Genomic DNA, 26,937 nt, shown 5'->3' with positions numbered 1-26,937 from the left:
TCCCCAGTAGCTGGGCTCTGAGCACACATACCTGTTGGTTTACATTTGTACTTCCCATTGTGGAGGGTGCAAACTGAGCCAATCTCACAGGTGTAGTCCCGACACGTGATGACATTTTCTTTGCGGCAGCGGCATTTCTTACTGCAGTGTTCAGTTACCCAGCTGTCCCCAACCTGGTGGGATACAAGCTGTGTTAAGGGCACCATTCAAAAAGGGGCGATTCTTCACAAATACAGTGTGGGGCCAGCAGCAAAAGAGGCGAGATCCAGCTCTGTACCACACTGAACCCAGGAGAGAGGAGCAGTCTCTGCTGGCTCTATTAGAGCAGAGAGGAAATACCCACAACCTGGCTTATGCTTGGAAAATAGATATGAACCTACCCATGGGCTCTGTGCTGCACTCTCGTCTGTTCTGAATCTTGCTGGGGCACTGCAGTCCTACACAACTTACTGCCTTCATGAGATAACTGAGACACAAAGGACTGGGGCAAACTTCCTAAGCGAGCCCTGGCACATCACTAGTGTTCAGAGGCTTTCACTGCTTTTGGGAGTCTCAGTTTTGGGTCCTATCTTTAAACTCTTTCGGGCCTGCTGTGCAAAAGCAACAAGCTCCTGCATTGCCCACTAACTTGATTTAAAGAAGCGGTTGCTCAGCAGCCCTGCTGCACAGACCCAGTTTATTTCTTTTGGGTCAATGTGGCCAGTGGGCCCAGGAGCCGGGGGCTGCTGAGAGCTGCAAAACCAGGCAGTCGCTTTGGACCAAACCCGCTTACGCTGTAGTAGTTGTCCTTGTTGTCCCTGCAGCCACAGTCCCTCAGCGGCACGCAGCGGTCATTGCTGAGCACGTAGCCGTTGTTGCACACGCAGCCTTCTGTGCACTCGCCCGGCTTCTCACACAGGGTGGGTCCAAAAATGTCGTTGCAGGTGGCCGGGCAGAGAGGAGCGCAGGGAGTGTAGTGGCTGTGCGAGGGGCAAGGTAATGCTGCACGGATGGAGAGAACAAAGACAGCAGGATTGACACGGTCCCTTGCCCACAGGTCCGATGCTAATACAGTCAGGGTGCAGACGCTAGCCATGTTTGCCTGATTTTTACATGGTTATTTAATAACTCTAGCTTCTGGCTTTTTTTAAAGAGTAGCTGAGCCTTTCACAGCTATCCAGTCAGCTCAGCCGGGGTGCTTTGGAGCTGGCAGGGGTTGCTTTTAGAGCATTCCCATTCAGTGTTGGGTGCTGCATGGGCTACTGATAACAAACAATTGTACAGAAAACTTCCTTGGGTCGCAGTCACATGTCGCCTGCCCTATTTCGTGGCGGGGGCAGAAAGCAGACATACGCAAGTTCAGCTGGCTGGTTGAGCTGAGACGATGGCTCTTTTGCATTGTGGGAGTGGTCCAAGCACTCATGATGAATCTGGCCCTTAACGGACCCCAGGCCACATCCTTAGGCTTCACTCCAACAACACTTGCAGAATGAAGACATTTAAAAACCATTTCCCCAATGTACTCAAGCATTTCTAGATGCCCTATGGTCATCCTTTATCTCTCCTCTCTTCTCTAACCTCACTGCAGCATCAAATGTCCACCCAGCTCCTCAAACCAACCCAGCTCTGAGTTATCATTCATAGACAAGCCCAGTCCTGAGCAGGGGACACGGATTTCAGGATCTGACTCCAGCACAACCCAGTGCCCAAATGCTAACTAGCACCAATAGAGGTTGCTAGTTAATTTTCCCCTCTCACCCATACAAAGCCAGGTTGGTCTCTCTGCACACTTACGGCAGAACGTGTTGTTCCTCCATGTGATGCTCTCCCCGTTTTTCTTGCAGGTGTCCACGTAAGCCTGAACGATGGCACAGAGAGTGGACTTCATGCCGCCATACTTGCACATGTCGTAGACGCAGGTCTTGATGAAGAGTTCAGGATCAACCAGGTGATGGCACTGCTTGAAGGGGTCTGACATCAAGGCCCTGCACTGCTTTTCAATGTTTGGTCTGGCACCAGCAGTGCAGGGAGGGTTAGGCTCATCTCCTTTGTCTGGTAAGCAGCTGCAAGGAAACATAACCACAGAGGATTTCAGTCTGAAATACCACCGGGCACACTGAGGCTGAGACCCAGATGGGAACATTTGTTGCTTGTGAGGAGAGTCAGGTGAGTAGTTCTGGAGGCCACAGTCCTTTCTACTCAAAGGGAAAAAAAGATGAGTGACAAATGCAGGCTTCTTCTGCCTTGCCAGTCAATCTCTTCCCTGTCTTCGACTTGAGGGAAGAAAGGGAGCTTGGACTATCCACACAATCAACCGTTCTTGCCTTGTGTGTTGGCTCATGTTTGCACGTACAAACCTTTGCAAGATATGCATAGGCAATGAATCATTTAATATGCACATGCAAGTTTTGTGTACAGGAACATGTGTCCCTGAAAACAGTGCAAAACTAAGTAGGAGAAGCACTTAAAAAACATGGGTGTTCATAGCCTTCCCAAAAAGATGGTTAGTCCACTGCTTACTGCAACAGATCTGGGAAGTAAAATGGCTTAGGGACTTACTGGGCCCCCGGCAGATGTTACACTTAAGACATGATTAACCAAGTCTAATATAATTGTGTAGGGCACAGTCAGGCAGAAAGGGATCTGGTGGTTATCGTAGATCATGAGCTAAATCTAAGTTAATGGTGTGATACTGCTGCAAAAAGGCAAATCGTTTTTTTGGGAGGTTTAAATTAGAAGAGTTGCATGTAAGACATGGGAGGCAATTAGCCTACTCTGCTCAGCAAGGAGGTGGCCTCGGATGGAGTAGTGTGTCCAGGTTGGGGCACCACACTTTAAGAAGAGTTGTTCCAGGGGCGAGCGACAAGAATAAGCCACTGAAGGACATGAGGAAAGATTGAAGGAATTGGGTTTGGGCAGAGGAAGACTCAGGGGACACCTGACAATAGTCTTAAAGGTTTGTGACATGTGGCGACAATCAACTGTGCTCTGCAGCCACTGCAGGAAGGACAGGAAAAAATGAGCTTCACTTGGAGCAAGTTCAGTGGGATACGAGGAAAATCTTTCTAGCTGTTTGGGCAGTGAAGCACTGAGGCCAGGGGCAGAGGGAGGCTGTGGGATCCTCAGCACTACAGGTGGGTAAGAACAAGTCAGACTAACGCTGTCAGTGATGGCTTGGATGTGTGTGAAAGCGCATCAGTGCGGGACGTTGGGTTAGCGGTCTCTTCCAGCCTGGCTTTTCTACAATTCTGTCTGTCCAGCCACCCACTCTGGGTGCTTACAGTGCGAATAACACTGACTGGCAGTGTTATCTGAGTGCTGCACTAGAGGGTTTAGGTGCTTGACAGTCACTGAGCTAGTCAGCGAGCTCCTCACCTCCTGGCATCTCACTGAATTAGATCTCCGCTAGAACCCCGGCTTCTCAAAGGAGATGCACCAGCTCTAGAAACAGTCTGGCCAATGCACGTTACAAAACAGGAACATCACTGAAATACCTGCAAGGAGATGGATACCCCAAGAGATACAAATGGGGTGAGGAAAAGGAGTCAGGTTTACCCTTGTTCACTGTCGGCTTCCACTTTCCAGCTGTTTCCAAACTGCGCAACGTTACTAGCCTGCAGATGATTGGGCATGAGCAGTTCATCTTCCTTCCTGCCGTTGTAGTTGCCGCACATGCCACACACCTGAGAATCAAGAGAACAATGTTACAAACACTGCGCCCCTATCCCAGCACCGCTAGGTGATGGAGAAAAGAAATACGCTGAGACACTGGATAGCAACTAGCCCTGTAATGAATAGTTCAGATGTGGATGGTACCATTTAAATAGACAAAAGAGAAATGAAGAGATGCTGGAATACACTGGCAGCCACCCTTTTTGGCAGAAGTATCACAGATTAGTCCTGTGCCACTAATCCCCTTCCCTTGTGTGATCTACTGCTCTGCTTTCTGTTTCCTTCCCTATCTGCTGCTCTGCTCCCCTTCCCTTTCCCTCCCTGATCTGCCACATGCCACATTCAGAGGCTGCCCATGCCACTAGTGCACCTGTCCTGCACTTGGTAACCCCTGCTGTAATATAACTGTGATCCCCTATGACTTCACAGCATGCACCGCTATGCTGAGGGTACTTCCGGCATCTAGGTGCCAGCTACTCGTTCCTTTGTGCCACTTCCTGCAAATGCTCCTTTGAACTGTGAGAGATTGGTTGTAAAAAAAGAAAACAGAGGAGAAGTGACTTGTGTGCACACAGCTTTGTAAACAAGAAAAGCCCCAAAGTAGGGTCCTGAGACCCGATCCTCACCATTCCCACTCAGGTGGACTCCCACTGGGGACAGCCCAGATTCATGCTGGTGACATTTAGGGCTACTTTTTCCAAAGGCATCTCATAACACTTGTTTGCAAAATGTGTAAATACCAAATTTCCCAACTCGTCCTGCAAGGGCCCCACATTACCTGGGACCTTCTTTTTGCCCCCTATGTATTTAAAAAAGGACTTCTTATTGTCCTTAATCTGAGTCATAATTGACTCCAAGATGAACACGGGCCGGCAGTGTGGGGCCGCGGTCAGGAAGGCCAACCGCACCTTGTCCTGCATCCACAGATGCATCTTGAGCAGGGCCAAAGAGGTGACCCTCCCCCTCTGTGCGGCACTGGTCAGGCCGCAGCTGGAGGACTGCGTCCAGCTCTGGGCGCCGCACTGCAGGAGGGATGTGGACAGCATGGAGAGGGTCCAGAGGAGGCCACTCGCATGGTCAGGGGGCAGCAGGGGAGGCCCTACGAGGAGAGGCGACGGGACCTGAACCTGTTCTCCTGCAAGACCGTTTCAGGCTGGACATAAGGAAGAATTTCTTTACTGTCCGAGCCCCCAAGGTCTGGAACAGTCTGCCAGCGAAGGTGGTTCAAGCGCCTACATTGAGCACCTTCAAGAGTAAATTGGATGCTTATCTTGCTGGGATCCTATGACCCCAGCTGACTTCCTGCCCTTTGGGCAGGGGCTGGACTCGATGATCTCCCGAGGTCCCTTCCAGCCCTAATGTCTATGAAATCTATGTTCAGCCTCCACAGGAGAAGGCTGAGGGGGGGTCTTGTGACTTGTTATAAACTAGTCAGGGGGGATCAGCAGGCACTGGGGGAGTCCCTGATCCCCCGGGCACTGCCAGGAGTGACCAGGAATAACGGTCACAAGCTGGCAGAGGGTAGGTTTAGGCTAGATATCAGGAGGTGCGACTTCACGGTCAGGGCGGCTAGGGTCTGGGACCAACTTCCAAGAGAAGTGGTGCAGGCTCCTACCCTGGGGGGCTTTAAGAGGAGGCTGGATGAACACCTTGCTGGGGTTGTTTGACCCCAGTACTCTTTCCTGCCATGGCGGGGGGTTGGGCTAGATGATCTAATCAGGTCCCTTCTGACCCTAGAAACTATGAAACTAAGCATTCCTACAATGAGAGCTGTGGTAGTAAAGCAAGAGAAGGAAAATAAATAAAAATTAACTGGGGTCGCAGAAAAGGAAAATACTGTGTTTTGAAGCAACAACCAAGATTCATAAATAACTGAATTTCACCTTTGAGAAGTAAGAGTCCGGGAGACTGATTTCCAAGTGATGGTTTCCATCGTATTTCACCACCAGCCCGAAGTCGGTTTCCACCACCACGTACAACCCCACATTGCCAATGGACACGCCTCGCATTCGGTTCTTCACCGGAGCGTAGACTCTCTCCTTGTTGAGCTGTGACAACAGACCTTTTGTCAGCACCAAACACAGTCTCCTATTAAAGCATATTTTTTGATCCGGGCTTATTTTCTCCAAGGATTTAGAGGATTCCCGAGCAGAAGCATAGCCCTTGTACATCCCCCCGCCCTTTGAAATGTCAACGGCAGCAATGACGCGTCCTCTGTCTAAAGGAGAAATGGACTGTGTTCCTATCTCACGCCTTCATGAGCACATCAGAAGGGTCAAAAGGCTCTCCACTCCCAGCTGGACGTGGTGCTTTCAAATCGAGCAGTACTGGGACAGCCATGGGTATCGAAGAAGCATGGACACACTCCTCAGTGAGACAGGGCAATTCCTTACCCTGAATCAGCCAGTGCATGCTTGCTGTCCTCAACACACTAAAAGCACCACCACGTACCAGGATGCTCCTGCTTTTCTGGAGGGTGATTCGGTTGTCGTACACGTCGATGTAGACCTCTTTGAGGTACGTGGCACCTCTCTGTCCCCTGTCTTCATTTTTGCCTCTGATGGTCACCGGAACAACACTGTTGCTGTTGCAGGTTTCAACCAGGGTGTAGGTGCAGGTGCCCAAGAAGGTGAGCATTGCTTTGTCAAAGGTGAAATAGTGGGGGTCACCTACCACCTGACACGATGCACTCCCTGAAGGTTAAAGGAAAAGTCATAGTGATCTACGGTTGCTAAGGAGTTTTGTTCTGGCATCAGGCATTGTAAACAAGAAAAGCCCCAAAGTAGGGTCCTGAGACCCGCTCCTCACCATTCCCACTCAGGCGGACTCCCACTGGGGACAGCCCATTCATGCTGGTGACATTTAGGGCTACTTTTTCCAAAGGCATCTCATAACACTTGTTTGCAAAACATGTAAATATGTGGTTGTACATGCAAATTGAGCCACTTGTTCTGGTGTGCTGCTGGGTACTTGCATCTACTGTGGACTGCCTGTGTGTGGCCTACCAGCACGTGTCCTTTACAAAACAAAATTGGGCACTTGCCATTTTTAAATTGGGTCCTCAGGGTTAGAAGTTTTCTCAATCGTTCCTCAATCCGAGTTAATGCCTCTTACTCGGGGCATTTGGCCATTTGGGGCATGGTTCTACACCCCCAGCACACCTGCTGCAGTTGAGGAAAGCCCAGCATTCGCAAGATGGGAATTTGCCTTTGAATGTCTCTGAGCCCTGGGAGAAGTCAGCGGTGAGCATCTCCACCATCACACAAAAGACGAAATCCTTTCTACATCAGGAAGGTCTAATGCTGAATTCCCACTTGGACTGTCAGGGAGAACTTACCAGAGGCATGGCAGCCCAGGACCCCATCCTGAATGTTGCAGTTCTCCTTTATGCCACATTTCCAGGCTGCACATGTGATGTCGCTGTGGTTGTTGCAAGTGCAGCGCTCAGTGCAGTTCTCATGGGTAAACCAGCTTTCACCCACCTGTGGAGGAAGCAGCAACACATGAATACACATGCTAGCAAGGAGAGAGAACGGTGTTTCCCACCAGGGTGATTGAAGGGGTCTGGAATATCTGGGAGTGTGTACACATGTATTGACTTTTTGACAGTTAAACTGGCTAAACTTTTTTAAAGCCAGCTCAACTGGCAGAGAGTACACATGTATATGGAGCAGACTTGGCTTAAATTTGGCACAGGACAATACACCTCTGAGATGTAGTATTTTGAGCCGCATTAGTTAAATCGACTTAGCTCACAAGACAGTTGCCACCATGTCAATGAGCTGTACATATGTACACTCTGACATGGCTTAACTTAAGTCGCCGTATTTTAAGTCAGCTTAGTTAAGTCGCCTTATTATAAATTGTCTTAGTATGTGTGTACACACCCCAAATCCCTGTCGACCCATCTGATGCTGGGAAGAATGGCAAAACATTAAATCTCCAGAGGTATGAGCTCCAGTTCTGCCCAGGCCTGTGCCAAAGGCTAGCCCAGTCGATCCAGCTGTAAATGGGGTCCTGGTCACGTTCAAGCTGGACATGGATTCAGCCACATCCCTCATCACTCCCTTGTACACTGTTGGCTATAGGAACTGGAGTGCCTTAACCTCATTAGCCCGATGGCTCATTAGGCTCAGGCGGACTTTGGATGCCATCCATTCTGCTACATGCCATGCACTTATGTACATGTTCATGAACATATGATGCAAAATGAAACTGCACTGGTACTTATGAAGACACGGTGCCTGGGGAAACTTGCCTGGTGATACTTCTTATCAGCATCGATGCAACCACAGCTTTCCCGGGGCACGCATTTGTCGCCACTCAGAAGATAGCCCTCACTGCAGAAACAGCCTTCCATCGGTGGGGAGCTGCAAGAGCTGGGTGTGGAGGGAGTCGAGCAGGTGAGCGGACACATGGTATTGCAGCTGTCATACTGGCTGTGTGCCGGACAGGATATTGCTACAAGCAGGAAGGAAAACCAGGCAAACTCAGGTAAAATCATCCCCAAACCATCTTTTTAGAACAGCCACTGCCAGCTCCCTACAATGCATCTTTCAAGCCAAGTGTGGCTGGAGATGTGTGTCCAGCAGTGGCTGCTGATGCTTTTCACTAGTGTTTTTTGTTGGGAATGACACAGAAAGACAAAAGATCCATGGTCAGGACTGGTTGTAGTCAAGGATTGCTCATGAGCAGGATGAGACCTCCACCCTTTCACATGCTGATAAAATATGGGTGGCAAAAGAGGGCAGCTGCTTGCATGGCACCTCTGGGTGGTGGCTCATATGAAAGCAGCCCTGGTGGGTCTCAGCAAACAGGTGCCCAAATGTCCCAAACAAGCCCAGAGAGGCCCAAGACTGCATGCTTGCAGTCAGGGGAATTATCACAGTACATGCATCAGAGCTTCTGCAGATCTCTAGGCCGCTGCACAGGTACAGACATCCATGATGTAGTCAGGGAGGTGGGACACAGCTGGGGTTACCTCTTCTACCAATGTTCCCCAAAGCCAGGGGGACCACCTCTCCCACCAATGCTCCTCTCTTCCCTGCAGCTGCATGAGCTTAAGACAAAAGACACCACTGGGGGAAGTCGCCCCAAACCTACGTGGCTGCCCAGAGCAGAGGCAGGTAGCTGCACAGGGCAGGGATGCTGTCAGCAGCCAGGGGCTTTTCACAGCCAATCCAGTACTTTTGGCAAGGCCTTAACATTCAGTCCTAACCATTACTACTGGAGTGGCCTGTGGTGAGTTTAATCCCACTTCAGCTTCTAATGCAACTCCCCAGACAGTAGATGCTGCATGAATGGAGAGAGGATTTTAGCCTCTCAGGCTCTGTTATTTCACTGGCACTAAACTCACACAAATTAAAGGAATAAAAGACTCTCTCTGGGTACAAGTATGGCCCCCTTAAGGTACTGACTATCTGAGCACCCGCCAAGTATTTAAAAATAGAAACAAGAATTACACCCTGTCTTTTTCTTCCCTCCCAGTCACTCGTAGAGAGAAAATCCTGTTCTTTCATCCCCAGCTTGTTCACAGCAGAAGCCTGTTTCCATCGCTCAAAGCAGATGCACTTTGCGATCCTGAGGTGTTTGTCCATCTCTGATCTACAAAGCCCAGGCTACTTTTAGCTGGGTTACACAATTAATAGCTTCATGTACAATTGAGGTTCCTGTTCACTTCCAGTCCTGCAGCAGCTCCTCTTATTTTTTTCAGGTGAGCACCACCAGTGTTTTCAGCTGCTGGTCCAGGCACCGGCTTCTTGTTTGGTCCCCAATGAACTTTATACTATTGATTTAGGGAGCACCACATTACAAGGCTTTCTAATGCTTCTGGTTTGTCCCACTCTGCAGTTGTACCCAAGTTTTAAGTCTTCAGCTCCCTAACTGTTGCGAGTCCAATGCTCTCACCCTGAGATTTGGACTTTCCATGCTTTTCCTTGCTCTGCCCTGTCTTTTTACATTATGCCTGTCTCCGTTCTGCCATCTGCAAGGACTGACGTGTCAGATGCTTTTAAATCAGGGGTCATGCTAAAGTCAGGGCCAATTTTCTCCAATACAAGCATCTCCTAGAATCCCCTTAATAGGATTTTATGGTATGGGTTGAATATAGAGCCAGATGTCAACCCCAGGAAGGCCAATGTAACTCTGCAGGACCTTCACAAAAACCCATGCAACCCAACACAGTGGTACTAAAATCAGCAGCAGCTCCCCAAGGCCCCCAGGTCTGTGTTTTTGGGGATATGGATCCTGTGGAAGCTCTCCAGTGGGAAGACAAGGCGTGCTGGGCTGCAGCAAGTCAGGCCCACTCACGACATATCCCTGCATCACACAAGCAGGGGTGTGGCATAGGTAGTTCCCTGTCAGTTCCCTCTTACTGTTTAATGCTGTAGCTAATTAATCTGGAGAGAGTTCAGAGGGCTCCTGATTAGTTTGGGCTATGTGAGCTTTGCATGTCTAACAACTTGGAGGGAACAGCTGTTTGCCCAAGATCTCCCTTTAAATTAGCTGCAGTCTGGAAGCCAGCACTGAGTCTCTGGGGACTCGGCACATCCACGGTGCTGGCACTGGTTTGCAGGGGAGTCACTAGTGGAGCAGAGCTGCAGTTTGTTGATATTTCCCCTGTGCAGAAGCTCACATCAAATACAGCTGAGCGTAATGAAACTTTCCTTAGAAGCTAATAAGAAGCATTTAAATTGAAGCGTGTAATTAGGCAGTGGGTATTTAACATCAAACAGGGAGCTAACAACTGAGTTAGAGGCAAATCCCAGTTCATTATGGAATGGAATTGATTCAGACTGCATTAAACTTTTGGGGACCTTTGGTCCTCCCATCAGCCTCCAGCACAACTTCTCCCCCGCACTTCCCTTCCACTGCACAGACTGCATCTTCCCCTCGTCCTACTTCCCTACAGCTCTGCTCCCATACCGCTCCAGACCAACAGCCCCAGACCTCAGGATTACAAGGGTCTTTTCTTAACCCCCTCCTTGCTGTGGGTTGTGCAGGGTGGGTGAGCCTTACAAAATGTGCATACACCTGTTGCTCCTGCAGTGCCTTGCCCTCGCACCAAAAGAGGGATTTGCTTCTGCATGTACGACTACCCTGCATGCACAAGCTCCTATCGCTCACCCAGTGTGGGGCTCTTCTCTGTGGAGCTAAGCACAGGATACAGAGGATTCAGAGAACCAGCCTATGTCCTTTTAGTGACAGGTGGGCGTGAATCTGAAGATGACAACACAGGGTGGGAGTGCTCCATGCAACCGTCTCTGAATGCTTTGCAAGGCTGGGTGAGGGTGGACCTAAACATCATGCAAAACCTAGGCAAGTACTCCATGATAAAACTGGGCAGGATCCAGGCATGGCAAAGGGACAGGTCATATTCCAAGACAGAAGCGGCTCCACTTTTTGAGCAACTCTTAGGTCCAGAAAGTAACCGACAAATATTGCAATACTCACGGCAAAGTGTAGCATTCCTCCACTTGATGCAGATCCCAGCACTTGAACATGCCTCAGCATAGGCCTGCAGCCCGTAGCACAAGGACATTGCCTGCCCTCCAGTGTGACACATGTCATAGATACAGTTACTAAAGAAATTCTCCCAATTCACCTTGGCATGACAATCCTTGAAGACACCTGGATGAGTCAAGGAAGAAGCCCAAAAAGAGAAGATGAGAGAAGCCGAGCTCCTACACTACCCCATCCCCTGCCATGGCAAGAAATGTGCCATTAGTGCCGCAGGCTGCTCTCTCTAGAACAAGCCAAACAGCACACATGCAAATGCTGAGATGGGCTGAGTCCTCCTCCTTGTGTTTACATGGGTGAGCACAGGGTCCCTTGAAGAAAACAGTGCTCCCTGGTATAACACAGGCATTACACCAGTATCTGGTATCTGAAATTTCCCACCAGCTCCCCATGCTCAGAGTGGAAAACACCCACAGGCTGTTGGAAGACTGAAGCTGGAATAAACATGCCTCAAAGAGCCCACTGCCCTGCTCCTCCAAGAAAGCAGAGTGGGCATTGCTAGCACATGGGCAGGCGGCAGTGGTGGAGCAGCTTTTGCAGGCTTCTGGTGCACAACAAGGAGACCACCTGCCTACTCAGGATGTTCAGATCCCCCCAACTCCTGTGGGTCCTTCTGCACTTGTCAGTATTGTGGGTGACACATTTTGGATGCAGACACAGAATAAAGGGTCCTGGAGAGCAGACCAGCCGGCGCGGTCATCTGCACTGTACTCGATGCATCTGCCCGGAGAACAAGCCGTGCGTGCCCTACCTGCTGGATCGGAGATCATGCCGCAAGCCGTGTTCTTCTTCACTTCGCTCTCCAGCTTGGGGTCACAGGTCCCGGGAGGCTCACTGGAGCATCTGGATGAAGCAAGAGAGAGAACATCAATTTATTGCACCAAACAAAGCTCAGACAAATGCTGGTTTTGCACTACAGAGTGGGTTTTTTTGTTATCACAGCCAAGCTCCACCAGAGGCCATCTTCTACCCCACTACAGGGACACCCTAAGTGGGACTCCTCTTCCCACTGTGCTTTGAGACTTCCCTAAACAAAGGAGTGGGCTCACTTCAGCCCTTCCCGCCTGGTGGGTGCCTCTTGGATGGAGACTTTGAAGGCAAGAGATAAGCAGGCTAGCTGCTCATTCACTGCTTCGTGTAAAGAGGGATCCCTGGGTTTGCTGGAGAAAATGGGGATTTCGCTTAATCCCAGTATGGGACCAGGCAGTAGAAACATTGCTGGGCATACTGCAGGACAGCATGCAGTGCATTTTGCTAGAATTTCTTCAGCAACTCCTGTACATACGCAGTGTTATCCTCTGGCACTATCCAACTGTCTCCAAGTTCTGTGGAATCTCGTGCAGCATAACCATCGGGCTTTATGTTGTCATCACCTGGATTATTGTTGTAATTGCCTAAAAAGGGGTAAAAAAGACAGACTTGAGAACACACGAAACCCACAATGGCCAAAGCATTGCACGATTTGTACCATATATTCCAATGAACTTGCTTGTGTGATGAAAGAAGCTTCAGCCACTGGAAAATCTCTTTGGTTGTGAACCCACTGAGCATGTCTACATGAGATGCTACTGCGCGGTAGCACTGCCGAGCACGTACTGTGCTGTGACGATACTGCGCAGTGGTAGGAAAAATAGTTAGAAAAGTAGCAAGATTGTGCGCAGCATCAGAAAAAAAACCATGTGGCGATCGTACTGTGCAGTCACACTGATTAGTACTAAATGACAGCACAGTAACAACAGCACAGAGCCCACTGCTCATGTAGATGTGGCCATTGTAAATTTAACAGTAATCTTGAAGTGTGCTTTGTTGAGCACAGGAAATAAGAGAGAAGGGCATGAAGATTTGAGGAGGCCGACAAAGACCACTTGGAAGTTTGTTCTGGGCTGCAGGAAGGGCCTTAAAGTGATGATAATTTCTGAGTTACGAGAAATAAGGAAAGCAGAGCCCGACAGGCATGATCAAAGATAGACAGGTCAACTGAATGCAAGCAACAGAAAAGCAGCTGAGAGGTTCCTGGCCAGATGCATCCAGGGCCTGACATGGATGCTCTTTTTACTGCTGTTCTCCCTATGACACCCCCCTTTCTGCTAAAAAGAAGCCAAAGCTATCATTTCTGAGTTGAATCCCAGGTTACCAGGATTGTGTCAGGTACCTAAAGCCATAGTGCTATTCTCTAAATAAACCAGTGGTTCTCATCCAGGTGCCTTGAGACCCTTTCAAGAGTGCTGTGGGGTGCCACGCAATGTTAGCACGGTTAGGTGTGCAAACACTATTCACAAGATAAACTCAGAGATTTCAAATAGGAATCCAGAGTGTTCAACCCATCCTGACCTGTTCTGTGTAACGCAAGAACAGCTGTATTATTTTTCTGTAGTCAAAACATGAATGAAAATTAAGAGCTGGCATTTTACAAGGGGGACCTTGAGGTTAACAAGGGGTGCCCTGAGTCCAATGAGGGATGCCTTGAATCTACAAAGGTTGACAGCTACTCCCCAATACTCTGCTTTATTTAAGGACTAGATTTATATAGAGGAGAACACAGCCTGATACAAAACTAGTCAATCAATCACTGGCCTTTAGCTATTAAATCTAGGTCTCTAAGGCCCTAAAATGCAAGGACATATAACTCACCGCAGAGGCCACAAAGCTGGCCCTGGTAATTCGAGGGCACTGAGACTTCTGCGTAGTGATTTCCATCAAATCTGACCCGAAGTCCAAAATCGGTTTCCAGGAGAATATAGCCGCCAATGCTTAGGATCTTGATCTTACTTCCAACGAACACAGGCAGGTTCACCCTTCTGCCATTCACCTATACAAGAAGATGGGAAAATCAGCTAACAGCTGTGAACATTCCCATGAATCCCAGTGAATAGGCCACAAATCTTCTGGCAAATGAGTTTACCAATAGGGGTATTCTGATCAATGCGAGCAATGTAAAGAGAATATCACAGAACGCTTTTAGAAAGCAAATTTCAACTGAGTAATCAGGAATATTCTCAATGGACTCTGAGAGGCCTTTTCAACAAATACACCATGTCCAGCCAAAATAGCTCATGTTTTCACATGTCTACATGTTTCATTTTACGAAGATTGAACAGTTTAAGGCCATCTACTATTAAAATACAAATAATTGGTTCTTACATTCACTTTCCTGTTCTTCAGAAGAGAAATCTGAGTGTCATAGACCTCCACATGCACTGACTTTACATAAGAAACTTTGGTGTTGGAGCCCCGGTGCTCATTGGTTGCGGACACAGCAAAAGGAAGAAGCCCAGTAGAGGCATTGCAGACTTTGGAAAGGGTGTAGGTGCAGGTGCCCATGAAATGGTGAACCTTCTGGTCAAAGGTATTATAATGTGGGTCCCCTGATGCACTGCAGATAGCCCGACCTTGGAAGAAAGACATGTGGATTAGTTGCATGCAAATCTCTCCTACATTGACTTAAGTTTTTCGCCCCTGAGCATACTGCTTGGGTGTCCGCACACTGTGCATGGAAATTAAGAACAAATTATCACTGCTCTAATGAGAGGTCATATCCCTGGCTCACAGGAAAGAGAAGGACATCATCCCGTCAATGCACTTATTCATTTGGTAGAAGCAAGGCTGAGATCCACCAGATGCATTTCCCGTTATTGGCCAGCACCTGCTCTGCTCCCTGCACGTGCAGGATTTAGGGAGAAACAGGGAGTGGTCACTAGTTCACATTCATTTCTGTAAATGCAAATCTCCAGAAATGAAGGACCTCTATAGACATGGGATCAAAGGAACAGAGGCCTGGAAGGGACCTTGTAAGTCATCAAGTCCAGCCCTCTGCTGTCACTGACCATCGCGTCGTACAGTCCCTGATAATGTTCCACCTTAAATGTAACGAGGACTTTTGCTCCTGCTCTTAGTACTGAAAGCTACTAAAGAGCTTTATTATATCACTTGGATTTAGTTTCTTTCCTCTTTTTCTTGCAAGAAACAGAAATGCTTCACAGCACTCATTTCTGGGGCAGTGTGCAAATCCAGGCTAACTCCACTTCCATTCCTGTTTGCCTGGGGTGGGGCAGTTCAAGGGAACGCTAAAGTCCCTTCAGCACTACAACAAGGGTTCAGAACAGTCCACTAACCTAGTGCAGAAATTGTGAACGTGTGCTAACTATTCTGTGTCCTCAGTGAAACCCCTCCCCTAGCACTGACTGGAGGTGGCACGTAGGAGGTGGCACTGCTTTTGCTCATGCTGTTCTGGATAACTCAACTCTCAACCCAACAGCAAGTGACAAAAAAATCAGGTCACTGCTAAGAATTACCTAAAGGTGGAACTTTGGGAGTTGTCTGTGACGTTGTAGATGGAGTGGACGCCGATGTTGATGAAGCTGTGGTTGTTGCAGTGGAGCTTGGTGAATAGGTTGATGGTTTGGTTGTACTCAGAGGAGTGGAGGTTGATGTGGATGAGCTGGTGGTACCAGAAGTGGTGGTGGTTACAGAGGAGCTTGGAGAATAGGTTGATGTTTCAGTCGTACTCAGAGGAGTGGAGGTTGATGTGGATGAGCTGGTGGTACCAGAAGTGGTGGTTGTTACAGAGGAGCTTGGAGAATAGGTTGATGTTTCGGTCGTACTCAGAGGAGTGGAGGTTGATGTGGATGAGCTGGTGGTACCAGAAGTGGTGGTAGTAACCGAGGAGCTTGGAGAATAGGTTGATGTTTCAGTCGTACTCAGAGGAGTGGAGGTTGATGTGGATGAACTGGTGGTACCAGAAGTGGTGGTTGTTACAGAGGAGCTTGGAGAATAGGTTGATGTTTCAGTCGTACTCAGAGGAGTGGAGGTTGATGTGTATGAGCTGGTGGTACCAGAAGTGGTGGTTGTTACAGAGGAGCTTGGAGAATAGGTTGATGGTTCGGTCGTACTCAGAGGAGTGGAGGTTGATGTGTATGAGCTCGTGGTACCAGAAGTGGTGGTTGTTACAGAGGAGCTTGGAGAATAGGTTGATGGTTCGGTCGTACTCAGAGGAGTGGAGGTTGATGTGTATGAGCTCGTGGTACCAGAAGTAGTGGTAGTAACCGAGGAGCTTGGAGAATAGGTTGATGGTTTGGTCGTACTCAGAGGAGTGGAGGCTGATGTTGATGAGCTGGTGGTACCAGAAGTGGTGGTTGTTACAGAGGAGCTTGGAGAATAGGTTGATGTTTCGGTCGTACTCAGAGGAGTGGAGTTTGATGTGGATGAGCTGGTGGTACCAGAATTGGTGGTAGTAACCGAGGAGCTTGGAGAATAGGTTGATGTTTCAGTCGTACTCAGAGGAGTGGAGGTTGATGTGGATGAGCTGGTGGTACCAGAAGTGGTGGTTGTTACAGAGGAGCTTGGTGAATACGTTGATGGTTCGGTCGTACTCAGAGGAGTGGAGGCTGATGTTGATGAGCTGGTGGTACCAGAAGTGGTGGTTGTTACAGAGGAGCTTGGAGAATAGGTTGATGTTTCGGTCGTACTCAGAGGAGTGGAGGTTGATGTGGATGAGCTGGTGGTACCAGAATTGGTGGTAGTAACCGAGGAGCTTGGAGAATAGGTTGATGTTTCAGTCGTACTCAGAGGAGTGGAGGTTGATGTGGATGAGCTGGTGGTACCAGAAGTGGTGGTTGTTACAGAGGAGCTTGGTGAATATGTTGATGGTTCGGTCGTACTCAGAGGAGTGGAGGTTGATGTGGATGAGCTGGTGGTACCAGAAGTGGTGGTAGTAACCGAGGAGCTTGGAGAATAGGTAGATGGTTCACTCGTACTCAGAGGAGTGGAGGTTGATGTGTATGAGCTCGTGGTACCAGAAGTAGTGGTAGTAACAGAGGAGCTTGGAGAATAGGTTGATGTTTCAGTCGTACTCAGAGGAGTGGAGGTTGATGTGGATGAGCTGGTGGTACCAGAAGTGGTGGTTGTTACAGAGGAGCTTGGTGAATACGTTGATGGTTCGGTCGTACTCAGAGGAGTGGAGGCTGATGTTGATGAGCTGGTGGTACCAGAATTGGTGGTAGTAACCGAGGAGCTTGGAGAATAGGTTGATGTTTCAGTCGTACTCAGAGGAGTGGAGGTTGATGTGGATGAAGTGGTGGTACCAGAAGTGGTGGTTGTTACAGAGGAGCTTGGAGAATAGGTTGATGGTTCGGTCGTACTCAGAGGAGTGGAGGTTGATGTGGATGAGCTGGTGGTACCAGAATTGGTGGTAGTAAACGAGGAGCTTGGAGAATAGGTTGATGTTTCAGTCGTACTCAGAGGAGTGGAGGTTGATGTGGATGAGCTGGTGGTACCAGAAGTGGTGGTTGTTACAGAGGAGCTTGGTGAATACGTTGATGGTTCGGTCGTGCTCAGAGGAGTGGAGGCTGATGTTGATGAGCTGGTGGTACCAGAAGTGGTGGTTGTTACAGAGGAGCTTGGAGAATAGGTTGATGGTTCAGTCGTACTCAGAGGAGTGGAGGTTGATGTGGATGAGCTGGTGGTACCAGAAGTGGTGGTTGTTACAGAGGAGCTTGGTGAATACGTTGATGGTTCGGTCGTACTCAGAGGAGTGGAGGTTGATGTGTATGAGCTGGTGGTACCAGAAGTGGTGGTAGTAACCGAGGAGCTTGGTGAATACGTTGATGGTTCGGTCGTGCCCAGAGGAGTGGAGGCTGATGTTGATGAGCTGGTGGTACCAGAAGTGGTGGTTGTTACAGAGGAGCTTGGAGAATAGGTTGATGGTTCAGTCGTACTCAGAGGAGTGGAGGTTGATGTGGATGAGCTGGTGGTACCAGAAGTGGTGGTAGTAACCGAGGAGCTTGGAGAATAGGTAGATGGTTCACTCGTACTCAGAGGAGTGGAGGCAGATGTGGATGAAGTGGTGGTACTAGAAACAGTTGTCATAGTAGAGGGAGATGGGGAATATGTTGACATTCCTGTTTTAGTGAAGCAAGAAGCAAAATGTCAATCACTTCAAAATTGCAATCTACCTTTTCTTTTCACTTGTAATACCCCAGGGCATCCACAAGGCCATGGCATGAAGGATCTAGCTGGGTTATTACAATAAACCATTGAAGACCACCATCTGCCTGGGCCTTACATGGGAGGGGGAGTGAGGGAGTAGAAAGACTTACCCTTACACACATGGCCTAGCAGAATTGCCACAGCCCGGGCCCTGGGGAGTTAGCGGTGATGCACAGGAGGCAAGCTAGATCAGCAGGTTGAGAGGCCTGTGATGAGCCATGCAGGTGACAGCGGGAAGGAACGTGTACATGGAGACACAAGAGCGGGCATGTACACCTTGGGGCTTTGGGAGGCATGGCTCATGTGGTGTCCTTCCGGGCTAAATGCCTACAAATGTTCCCTTTGGGTGGGGTGTCCATATAAAAGGCCCTACCCCTTGATAAGCACACCTTAAAGCCCAGAACTCTTTAAGTTTGCATTTTACCAGAAAGGGGGTCTGGCCTGCCACAAGACACCTCATTATGCAGCTTAAATTTACACCACTCCAGGGCGGGATTATCTTTGATCCAGCTCCTGCTCCATTAAGGTGTGGCTACTTCCCCCAAGTTGAAGTCCTCCAGTATCCCAGGGTGTCTTGCACCCACATCCATAGAGCAGGGATAGAAGCCTGTCCTGGCTCACCATCCCGGTAGCAGCAACTCAGCCCTACAGCTCCTAGTCCTGCCCCTGCTCACCAGGCCTATGGCGGCAAGTCACAGGTGTGCATGTGGGGGACAGTCAGGGAAGTTTTTTAGACTAAGGATGCAACTGCTCCAGGCTCCAAGCGAGCACTAAGCCCGGTCAACAGTTGTGCGGCTCCCAGCATAAAGTGCAACAAGGCGCTTACAGCAAGAAAGAGCAGGGCTAGACAGGGAGAACCAGGATCCCAGCATCCAGTTTAATGACACACACTGGGGGAACTAGAAACTGCTCTGAAAATGGCATCACTCTGCTTTCCTGATCTCACACCGGGCGGAGCTCTTGTTGATCCAGCCATCAGTTATTTTGCACCCCTGTAAAGCTCTAAGTTAAACACCAAAGGAACCAAGTTACCTGCTGGAGTGGGCGTTGTTGTACTCGGGCTTTGGGTAGTCATGTTTCCTGGGAAAAAGACAGACAATAATGACGAGAAGTTGGTAAACCTGCTGTGAGAATCATAGCACAGGGGGTGTGTAGCACTGGTTAACATTTGCTAAGAAGTGAGAAATGGGCTTGTAGAAACGGGACGTATGGGATGTACCGTGGCCAGCCTTCTCTCTGGGTTGTCTCTCCTTTCTCTTCTGCCTGCTCTCGGGTCAGTCCTGCCTTGCTTCTCCCAGAGCTATTCTTCCCAATTCCCTCCTTCAGTGGGCTGCGTGCCCACCCCCGTTTCAATCTCCCCCCACCCGGATTGTCCTGCTCACTCCTGGCTGGTATCCATCTGACCTCAGTCTCTTCTTTCCTCCTCACCCATGTTTCCCCATCTCCCTGCTCAGTCAGTCTCCCACCGCCCCTGCCCACCCACATACCGCACCTTGGATTTTCTCCTGCGACTCCTTGTTGTCTTTTTGCTCCGTTACCACCACCCGTAATCTGGTTTCATCCCCTCTGCCTTTCACGCAGCAGAGGCAAGGCTGGCAGCACTGGAGAGGCTGTCAGCCTAGTACCTTTCACTGGTCAGACAAGGGACCTCAGGGGCAGGGACATGAAGTGACCAGCTGTAACAGAGAGCCTGCTCTTTTAAGAAGAAAACCTGCAGCTAGAGAGGCCAGGCAGTGGCAAAGCCCGGCTGCCCAGGAAGGGGAGAGGCCCATCCAGGTAAAGGGTTGCACAGCCCTGGGCAAGGGGAAGCCTTGCTGCCAGACAGCGAACTATTGCTGTTGTTGGCTGCACCTAGAGCAAGTTAAGCTGCTTTTACAGTTTACAACTGGTGATTTGTGGAAAGGACTGAGGGGCGGTTTGGAGGTCCCATTAGCGCCCAACATGAGTGTGATCGCCTTGAACCCTGCCAGGGTCAGGCTCAAGGTGCAGAGTGTGGGGCCAGCGGCCCCCAGAGCAGGGTGGAGACAAGTAATCAAGGTAAGAGGTGGTGCCTACTACACCCGGCTAGACGGTGCAGCTAGAGGAAGGGGGTGGCGGATGGGAAGGCACGTTGACACAGTCCTGCTCTAAATCAATCGCGAGTCTCACCACATACACAGTGCCACTGATTTCACATCCGTGAGACTTGTATACGTGTATCTGAGGCAGAACTCACCTCGCGGTGTTTTTTGCAACAATGGCCTGAAAATCAGGAGGCTAATTCCAAGTAGTAGTTACAGTCTAGACCTGTCACTACTGAAGCTGACATCTACTCTGGATTTACACTAGGATCACTGATAGTGATGCTCAGGCAGGATTAGCTTTCCAAGAGGACAATTTGTAACCCACTGTTTTGGGTCCTTGTGGAAAATAATGGCACCCTGCATACCAGAAGAGCTTAAAGAGAGACCTGAGTGTGAAGGCACGACTCCTATGTGAAGAGTCTTGCATAATCATTAGGATTGTCAGCACAGCTATTTGTTTTGTGCTTGCACAGTCTGCTCCAAAATGTAAAACGTGGAACAGCCTTTTAAAATCTACCCTGGCCTTAAATTAACAGAGCAAAACATCCAGAGCCCTTGGATCTCCAGTCCGATACAGAAGTGGAACTCCTGAAAAAGCCACGGGCATAGTATTTGGGTGTAGCTCCTGAATAAAGGAGCGAAGACCCTGGACTTGATTCTCATTTATTCAGACCAAGGTTATACCTATACGTTCGACAATGCCCTGCTGTGTGCACGGCCCCCAGGTAGCTCAGGCACTGGAGGCAGTTGTATTTACGTGCAGTAACGAGCGTGTCTTTTATCCTCCTCTGCTGGCAAGGGAATAGGAGAGTGACTCGCACACAGGGGGTCATTTGTTAGCCCAGTGTCCGGCATCCTGCAACTCCCCACAGCCTACGTGCTGTCTGTTTCAATGTCCTTCTTCTAAGGCAGAGCGCCTTGCCCCTGCCCCACAGCCGTGAAAGGGGAGGAAGCCCGGGGCCCTGGGAGCAAACCGCGTGGTGGAAAGGATCTAAGAGAGCACTTGGTACCGAGGCAGCGCTGTGGCCTGGACCCTGGCATGGGAGCGCAGAAGAGGCCGGCAGCCCTAAACCCCGGGGCTGAGCTCAGGGGCTGAAGCAGGAGCCTGCGGCAGCTCGCCGAGGCACATGGCACGCAGGGGGCAGGCCCAGGGAGCTGCAGAAATACAGGCCCGGGGGCAGCAGGGGCAGTTTGGCCCTGGCGCCGGAGGGGGAAGGAGCTCTGCAGGAAGCTGCTGGCTCGCGAACCCGCTGTCCCAGGGCCGGGTGGTAAGGAGCTGAGGGCTGGCAGGGAACGGGACTCAGCATGCAAGGGGGATTTCAGGGAGCCAGTGGTTTGCGTTTCACCTGGTGCTTTCTGCAAGGGACTGAGGGGTGGTTTGCAAGTGCCATTAGTGTCCGAGGGGCAGTGTCTGCCTTGAGCCTTGCCCGGGGCCAGGCTGAATGCACAGCTCGGAGCCAGAGGGCCCAGAGCCCCGAGCAGGGTGGAGACAGGGAAGGGCTGAGCCGGGCCAGGGGCCCGAGAAGGGCCGCAGCAGGGCCCCGGGCCAAAGCCCAAGAGGGGCTCAGCCAGGACGTGCTAGGGCAGGGCCAGGCGAAGTCCGGCCTGCGGGCAGGACTGGATCCACAGCGGACTCCATTTCCCAGCAGCCCCTGCTGTGTCACTGTGGCTGGTTTCCATGGAGACCTCAGGAGCCCCTGCAGGGCATGTGGCTGTCAGGGCTCCATTCCACCTCTCATGTGGTTTCCATGGAAACAGCAACATGGGCAGGCGCTGCTGGGAAATGGAGTCCGGCCTCCATTTTGCCCCTCCCTTTAATAGGGCAAGACTAGGGCTAGAGCCCAGAAGCCAGGTCCCCTTTGCTATGGGACCAACTGGAGTAAAGCGGGGAAGGCCGAAACCCCACAAGGGAGTAAATGCCTGAGGTGCCTGGCAGTTTTGGGGGGCAAGTGTCCCACCTCAGTGTTGGTGCAGCGACACCTTTGAGGCATGGGCGGGGTGTAAGGGGAGGTAAGATTTACATGTGCCCTGGGGCATGGACGGACCACGGGCACCCACGCGGCACGGACAGGATCGAGACCAGCAGAGTCCAGGAGAGACCAGCTGGCTGTTAATGGAGCTGGGGCTCAGCAGCCTCCCTTCCAAACACATAAATGCATCGAGGTTGGCAGGTGAGTGAGAAGGGGGGCACCTTAGCGCTGGAGCTGGGTGCGGGTTGCGTGGCCATCAGGGGCACTCCAGCCACCTCTGCAGCAAGAACTGGGTTACGCTGTCTTAACTTGTTTCTCCTCCATGTTGTTGACAATCAGTTGGTTCCTGTTATGAATCACCTGGAGCTAAGTCTCACTGTTCATAGGGCTAAAAGCCATCAGTCTGATGGCCTGTTAGATGCAGGCAATAAGAAACCAGGAGGTTAGACAAATGCAGCGACAAAGTTGAACTAATAACTAACATCCAGGACAACACGTGATAAAAAACAGGCTTGTGCTGAAGTGAGTGAGCCAATCTGTAAGTGGAACTGCTTAGCAGCTTGCAGCCTCCCCAGACTAAGCAGTCTTTCAAAGCTGGTGTGACTAGTCTGATCAGAAATCCAGAACCAGAATGACTACATCTTATGTCTTAAATCGGACTTGCAAAGTCACAATGAGGCACCTAGATCAAGAGCCTGAATTCAGGGGGGCTGAACACTGCCAGCATCCAGTGCCTTCAGCAGCATCAGTCTCTGCAGTGCGCATCAGCCTTAGAGGTGATGGAACATGAGGCACTCGGGACCATAAACAGAGCACAGATTGCCAGTCGGACTAGGGGACTCCTGCCCACGACCTACCGTGTGGTCAAGCTTCAGATCTGCTGGTTTAGAACATCTGGGACCACTGGCCTTGCCCAAGGAGTCTCTAATTCAGCTCGTTGGGCTGAGGATTTCACAACCACTGTGCTTCCATTTTGATTTGGTTCAGTTCCTTCCCACCCACGGGCTGGACGCATCACTCACCACACACGGTGTCCTTTGTCCAGTCACCCAGGCTCACACCTCCAAGTTCGCAGGCGGCAGCGTACGCTCCCAGGATTTTGCAGAACTGCTCCGTGTCCCCTCCCGTGGCACACAGGTCATAGACACAGCTCTCAAAGTACTGCTGAGGGGGAGTGGGCCAATGGCAGGATACAAAAGGCCCGCTGCTGACCACAATGATTTTGCACAGCTCTTCATACTCCCTCTCTTGCACGAGGTCGCAGTCTGGCGGGACAGCCGTGGGCCCGCAGCTGCATCAGAAAGAAACATCAGGTCCATTATGTGAGGAACAAACAGATGTTGCATATGTCCCAGGAGAAACCATTTTATTCTGGGACAAAGTATGATCGCCCAGACATCTGTGTCCTTTGTTGTGGGACAACATGAAAAGTTTCCTGGAATAAGAAATGATAACAGCCAGTCCTGGAGCACCACAAAGGGCATCTGAACAGGTGTCCTGGGATTGCATCATTAAACCCATGGCAGATACTTGGCGGGGCGTTCAGTCCCTCATTAAACACTGATTGGAAGGGGAATGGGTGTGCACATACGTGAATTAACACACGGGCTACCTGGGCCTGGACCCAGGGCCCTCTGCCAATCAGGGGTCCCCAGATCCTCAGCAGGGAAGCGAAAGCCTCAGTTTTAAACTTGGCACCATTTTTGCTTCCCCGCCACTGATCGGCTATGGAGCAGGGAGACAAAAATGACACCAAGTTTAAAACCACAGCTTTGGCTTTCACTTCCCTGTGAGCAGGGCCGGGTCAGGCCGGCAGCACCGCAGGTGGGCAGTGGTACTGGGAGGGGGGGCACCAGGAGGGTAAAGGTGAATTTTGGCTCCCCCAAATCCGCATCCCCCAGCGCTACCCATGTGCATCTGCATGGCCACATGCGACAACTGGCCTCAGCTCCCTGCAGGTAGGTCTAACGGGACAGGGGCATGGTGGGGGAGGCAGACTGAGGCCCTCAGGGCGAGGGAAGGAGTGGGGCAGGGGCAGAGCAGGGGCTGGGAGCCGGGGAGATAGACAGAGCCATAGGTGGCTCATGGTGGGCAGCGCGGGTGGCCTCAAAAAGATTGAGAATGGGGGAATGAGGGGTCCTGCAAGGGGAAATTCTGTGTGTGTCTGTGAGTTTCTGTGTGCGCGAGTGTGCGTGTGTCCGTATGTGTGTTCAGTGGTGCAAGGAGGGGCTAGGCTAGCCCGGAGAGCTCCCATTGGGAGAAGGGGGCCTCCAATTTTCTCTTTGCCCAGGGCCCCAAAAATCCTTAATCCGCCTCTGGGTGCGCGCACCAATCCCAGGAAACAAGTCAAATCTGCTTTGCTGCAAACTGAGGCAAAGTCACCGACTTGTGTGGCAACACGATGCGAGTGTCCGTGGAGCCTGTAACACCCTTGACCTCTTCTCCCCCAGAGGAGTCCCCAACTACTTACGTCCAGTTGTCATTCTTCACTCGCCAGCTGTCACCAAACTTAGTTGAATCCTGTTCTAGGCGGTGGTCTGGCTTCAGGAAGTCGTCCAGCTGATTCTCCGTGTAGGTGCCGCACAGACCACACAGCTGCCCCCTGAGACGCTCGTCGGCACGAACAAAAATCTCGTGGTCACCATCAAACTTGACCTGAATGCCAATGGGGGTGTCAACCACCACATAGGCTCCCTGCAGAGCAACTGAAATCCCAGGAGGAAGACTCACGGGAAGAGCCACTTGAATTCCATTCACCTAAAACAGGGGAGACGCAAACCAAAGGCTTAGCAAGGACACTGGGAATCAGTGAGGTGTCCACACTGCTGACACGTTGCAGCTCGTACGAAAGGACTGGGAGAAGGCAGAAGCTACCCGACAGGGCTCTTGGTGAAAGTGCAGGTATGGCAGTGTGGCCCACCTGGTTACCAGGATGCACTGCTTCCCGCCCTTCCTCTCCCCTCCACCCAGAGCAGAGCGATCCCAAGTGTCCTGGCTCCTAGTCATGCCCCTGCTTGCCAGTGCTCTACAAGCAAGACAAAGCTGTGCAGGTGAGAAGCAGAATTAACACTTAACGAGTGACTGCTCACGGCATGTTCTCAATGGAAGACCACTGCCACTCCACGGATTTACTAGGGGCTAGGCGTAACAGGTCTTTCTCCCTTGGCGGACAGATGGAGAAAGACACTTCTGCTTCGTAAGGAGCAAGGTGAGGGTTTCAGATTGAAACCCTGAAGTTATCTAGGAGAGAAGAAGCGCTGCCCTGGGCTCTGGTGTACTGAAGAGCATTTGTATCAGTACTTGCTTGTTTAGAGCTGTGAGGGCAAAGAAGTCCTGGGAATCAGAGACATTTCTGATGGAGAGGAGCCAAGGAGACAGGCTACCCCGTGTCCCTCTGCATCTGAGGGGTCCTACTTACTTGGACCTCTTTGTTTTTCCTCACAGCAACGTGAACGTTTTTCAGGGTGACAGAAACGGAGTTCAGTGCTGTCCAGGCCAGGCTTCCTCTATGTTCATTTCTGGTGGTCACGGAGAATGGCTCGGAAGAATTGGCACAGGGCTGGACGATGGTATAATTGCATCCGCCTTGGAAATGGTAGAGTCTCCCGTCAAAGGTGACGTAGTGAGGGTCCCCGTAGATGTGGCAGGTGGCGGTGTCTGGCGGGTAGCATCCCAGGGTTCCCTTCTGCACCTTGCAGATGTGGTCCGCTTCACACGTCTCATTACTGCAAATGACAGTGCCGTTCTCAGCACACGTGCATTTGCCCTTGCAGTCGGTTTGCCAGAAGGTTTCGTCTTTCTGTCAGGGATAAACCAATAAAAACCCTGTTAAGAGCCCAGATTCACCATGCAGGGAAACGACCCCAAATCCCACACTGTGCCCTGAACACACCTTGTAATATCTGCCCTGATGGAGGCAGCCACAGTCACTGATGGGGACACACTGCTCCCCGCTGAGAACGAAACCGGTGTTGCACTGGCAGCCCTCCACGCAGGGTTTGCTGCAGTTGCTTGGGGCCATGGGGTTGAAGCAGGTGGCAGGACAAGCGCTGGTGTATGGATTGTAATGACTGTTGCCAGGGCACGGGAGTGCTGGAAAACACACACAGGAGGGACTAACTCACGGCCCTGTTGCAAAGCACCGCCTAGACCAGGTCATCGGGCTTTCACTAAAAACCCTAAACCCCAGGACACCCTAAGAGCGAAGAAGCCCAGAGTCACTATTTCAGGCCCAGGACACACAAGAGCAATTTGGTTCCAGTAAAGAGGGAGGTAAAACTGAGCAACTCAGTCCACGTCCCCTTAGCTATGGGAATCTTCCATAACGAAACAACTTCATACGTCTCCATGCTGTGCCTAATTCTTCTGGGGACATCTCCACCCATTCCCCTGTAGAGTCGTTAGAAGGACTTTATGGACGTACTAAGCATGGTCCCTCGGCTATCTCTGACCTCAAGAGGAGGTGGAAAACATATTTGGCAGAGTCAGGCCTGACGGCTACTGCCTTTTCTATGGGTTGTCGAAAGACAGGGGACTTTCTTTCCTGCCAGCAGCGCGTCATGTTTCCGAGACGAGGCATGAACTGTAAGCGATGCACGATACAGGTACAGGGGACACCCTCGATAACGCCAGAGGGCTGCTCAGACATTGGATTCCCTGCAGATACTCACGGCAGAAGGTGGCGTTTCTCCAGGAAGGCAGCATTACCCCGGCCCCCTGACAGGCGTCCGCGTAGGCCTCCAGAGCGCCGC

General features: G+C 50.8%; 1 protein-coding gene across 1 annotated transcript in view; it reads right to left on the bottom strand.

Annotated features, from left to right (window-relative positions):
- LOC149863276 (IgGFc-binding protein-like) overlaps positions 1-26,937 on the bottom strand; it is a 57,126-nt gene that overhangs the window by 11,552 nt on the left and 18,637 nt on the right. The window contains exons 17-42 of the mRNA XM_090054147.1: positions 26,857-26,932; positions 26,079-26,278; positions 25,605-25,985; positions 24,657-24,943; positions 23,209-23,477; positions 19,641-19,723; positions 17,672-17,851; positions 17,480-17,563; positions 17,096-17,179; positions 16,520-16,699; positions 15,963-16,411; positions 15,733-15,835; positions 15,475-15,607; positions 14,311-14,558; positions 13,801-13,978; positions 12,455-12,563; positions 11,921-12,012; positions 11,104-11,280; positions 7,910-8,112; positions 6,989-7,133; positions 6,103-6,344; positions 5,535-5,699; positions 3,535-3,662; positions 1,774-2,042; positions 773-981; positions 32-173 (exon numbers count right to left, since the gene is read on the bottom strand). Coding sequence (XP_089910273.1) covers positions 32-173; positions 773-981; positions 1,774-2,042; positions 3,535-3,662; positions 5,535-5,699; positions 6,103-6,344; positions 6,989-7,133; positions 7,910-8,112; positions 11,104-11,280; positions 11,921-12,012; positions 12,455-12,563; positions 13,801-13,978; positions 14,311-14,558; positions 15,475-15,607; positions 15,733-15,835; positions 15,963-16,411; positions 16,520-16,699; positions 17,096-17,179; positions 17,480-17,563; positions 17,672-17,851; positions 19,641-19,723; positions 23,209-23,477; positions 24,657-24,943; positions 25,605-25,985; positions 26,079-26,278; positions 26,857-26,932 — 4,816 coding nt within the window. The remainder of the gene's footprint in view (positions 1-31; positions 174-772; positions 982-1,773; positions 2,043-3,534; positions 3,663-5,534; positions 5,700-6,102; positions 6,345-6,988; positions 7,134-7,909; positions 8,113-11,103; positions 11,281-11,920; positions 12,013-12,454; positions 12,564-13,800; positions 13,979-14,310; positions 14,559-15,474; positions 15,608-15,732; positions 15,836-15,962; positions 16,412-16,519; positions 16,700-17,095; positions 17,180-17,479; positions 17,564-17,671; positions 17,852-19,640; positions 19,724-23,208; positions 23,478-24,656; positions 24,944-25,604; positions 25,986-26,078; positions 26,279-26,856; positions 26,933-26,937) is intronic.

The sequence above is a fragment of the Crocodylus siamensis genome, chromosome 6, assembly GCF_052110815.1.
Source record: "Crocodylus siamensis isolate JL-2025a chromosome 6, ASM5211081v1, whole genome shotgun sequence".
Lineage (NCBI taxonomy): Eukaryota > Metazoa > Chordata > Crocodylia > Crocodylidae > Crocodylus > Crocodylus siamensis.
Note: the sequence above shows the minus strand (reverse complement) of the source record. Positions and strands in the feature narration are given on the sequence as shown.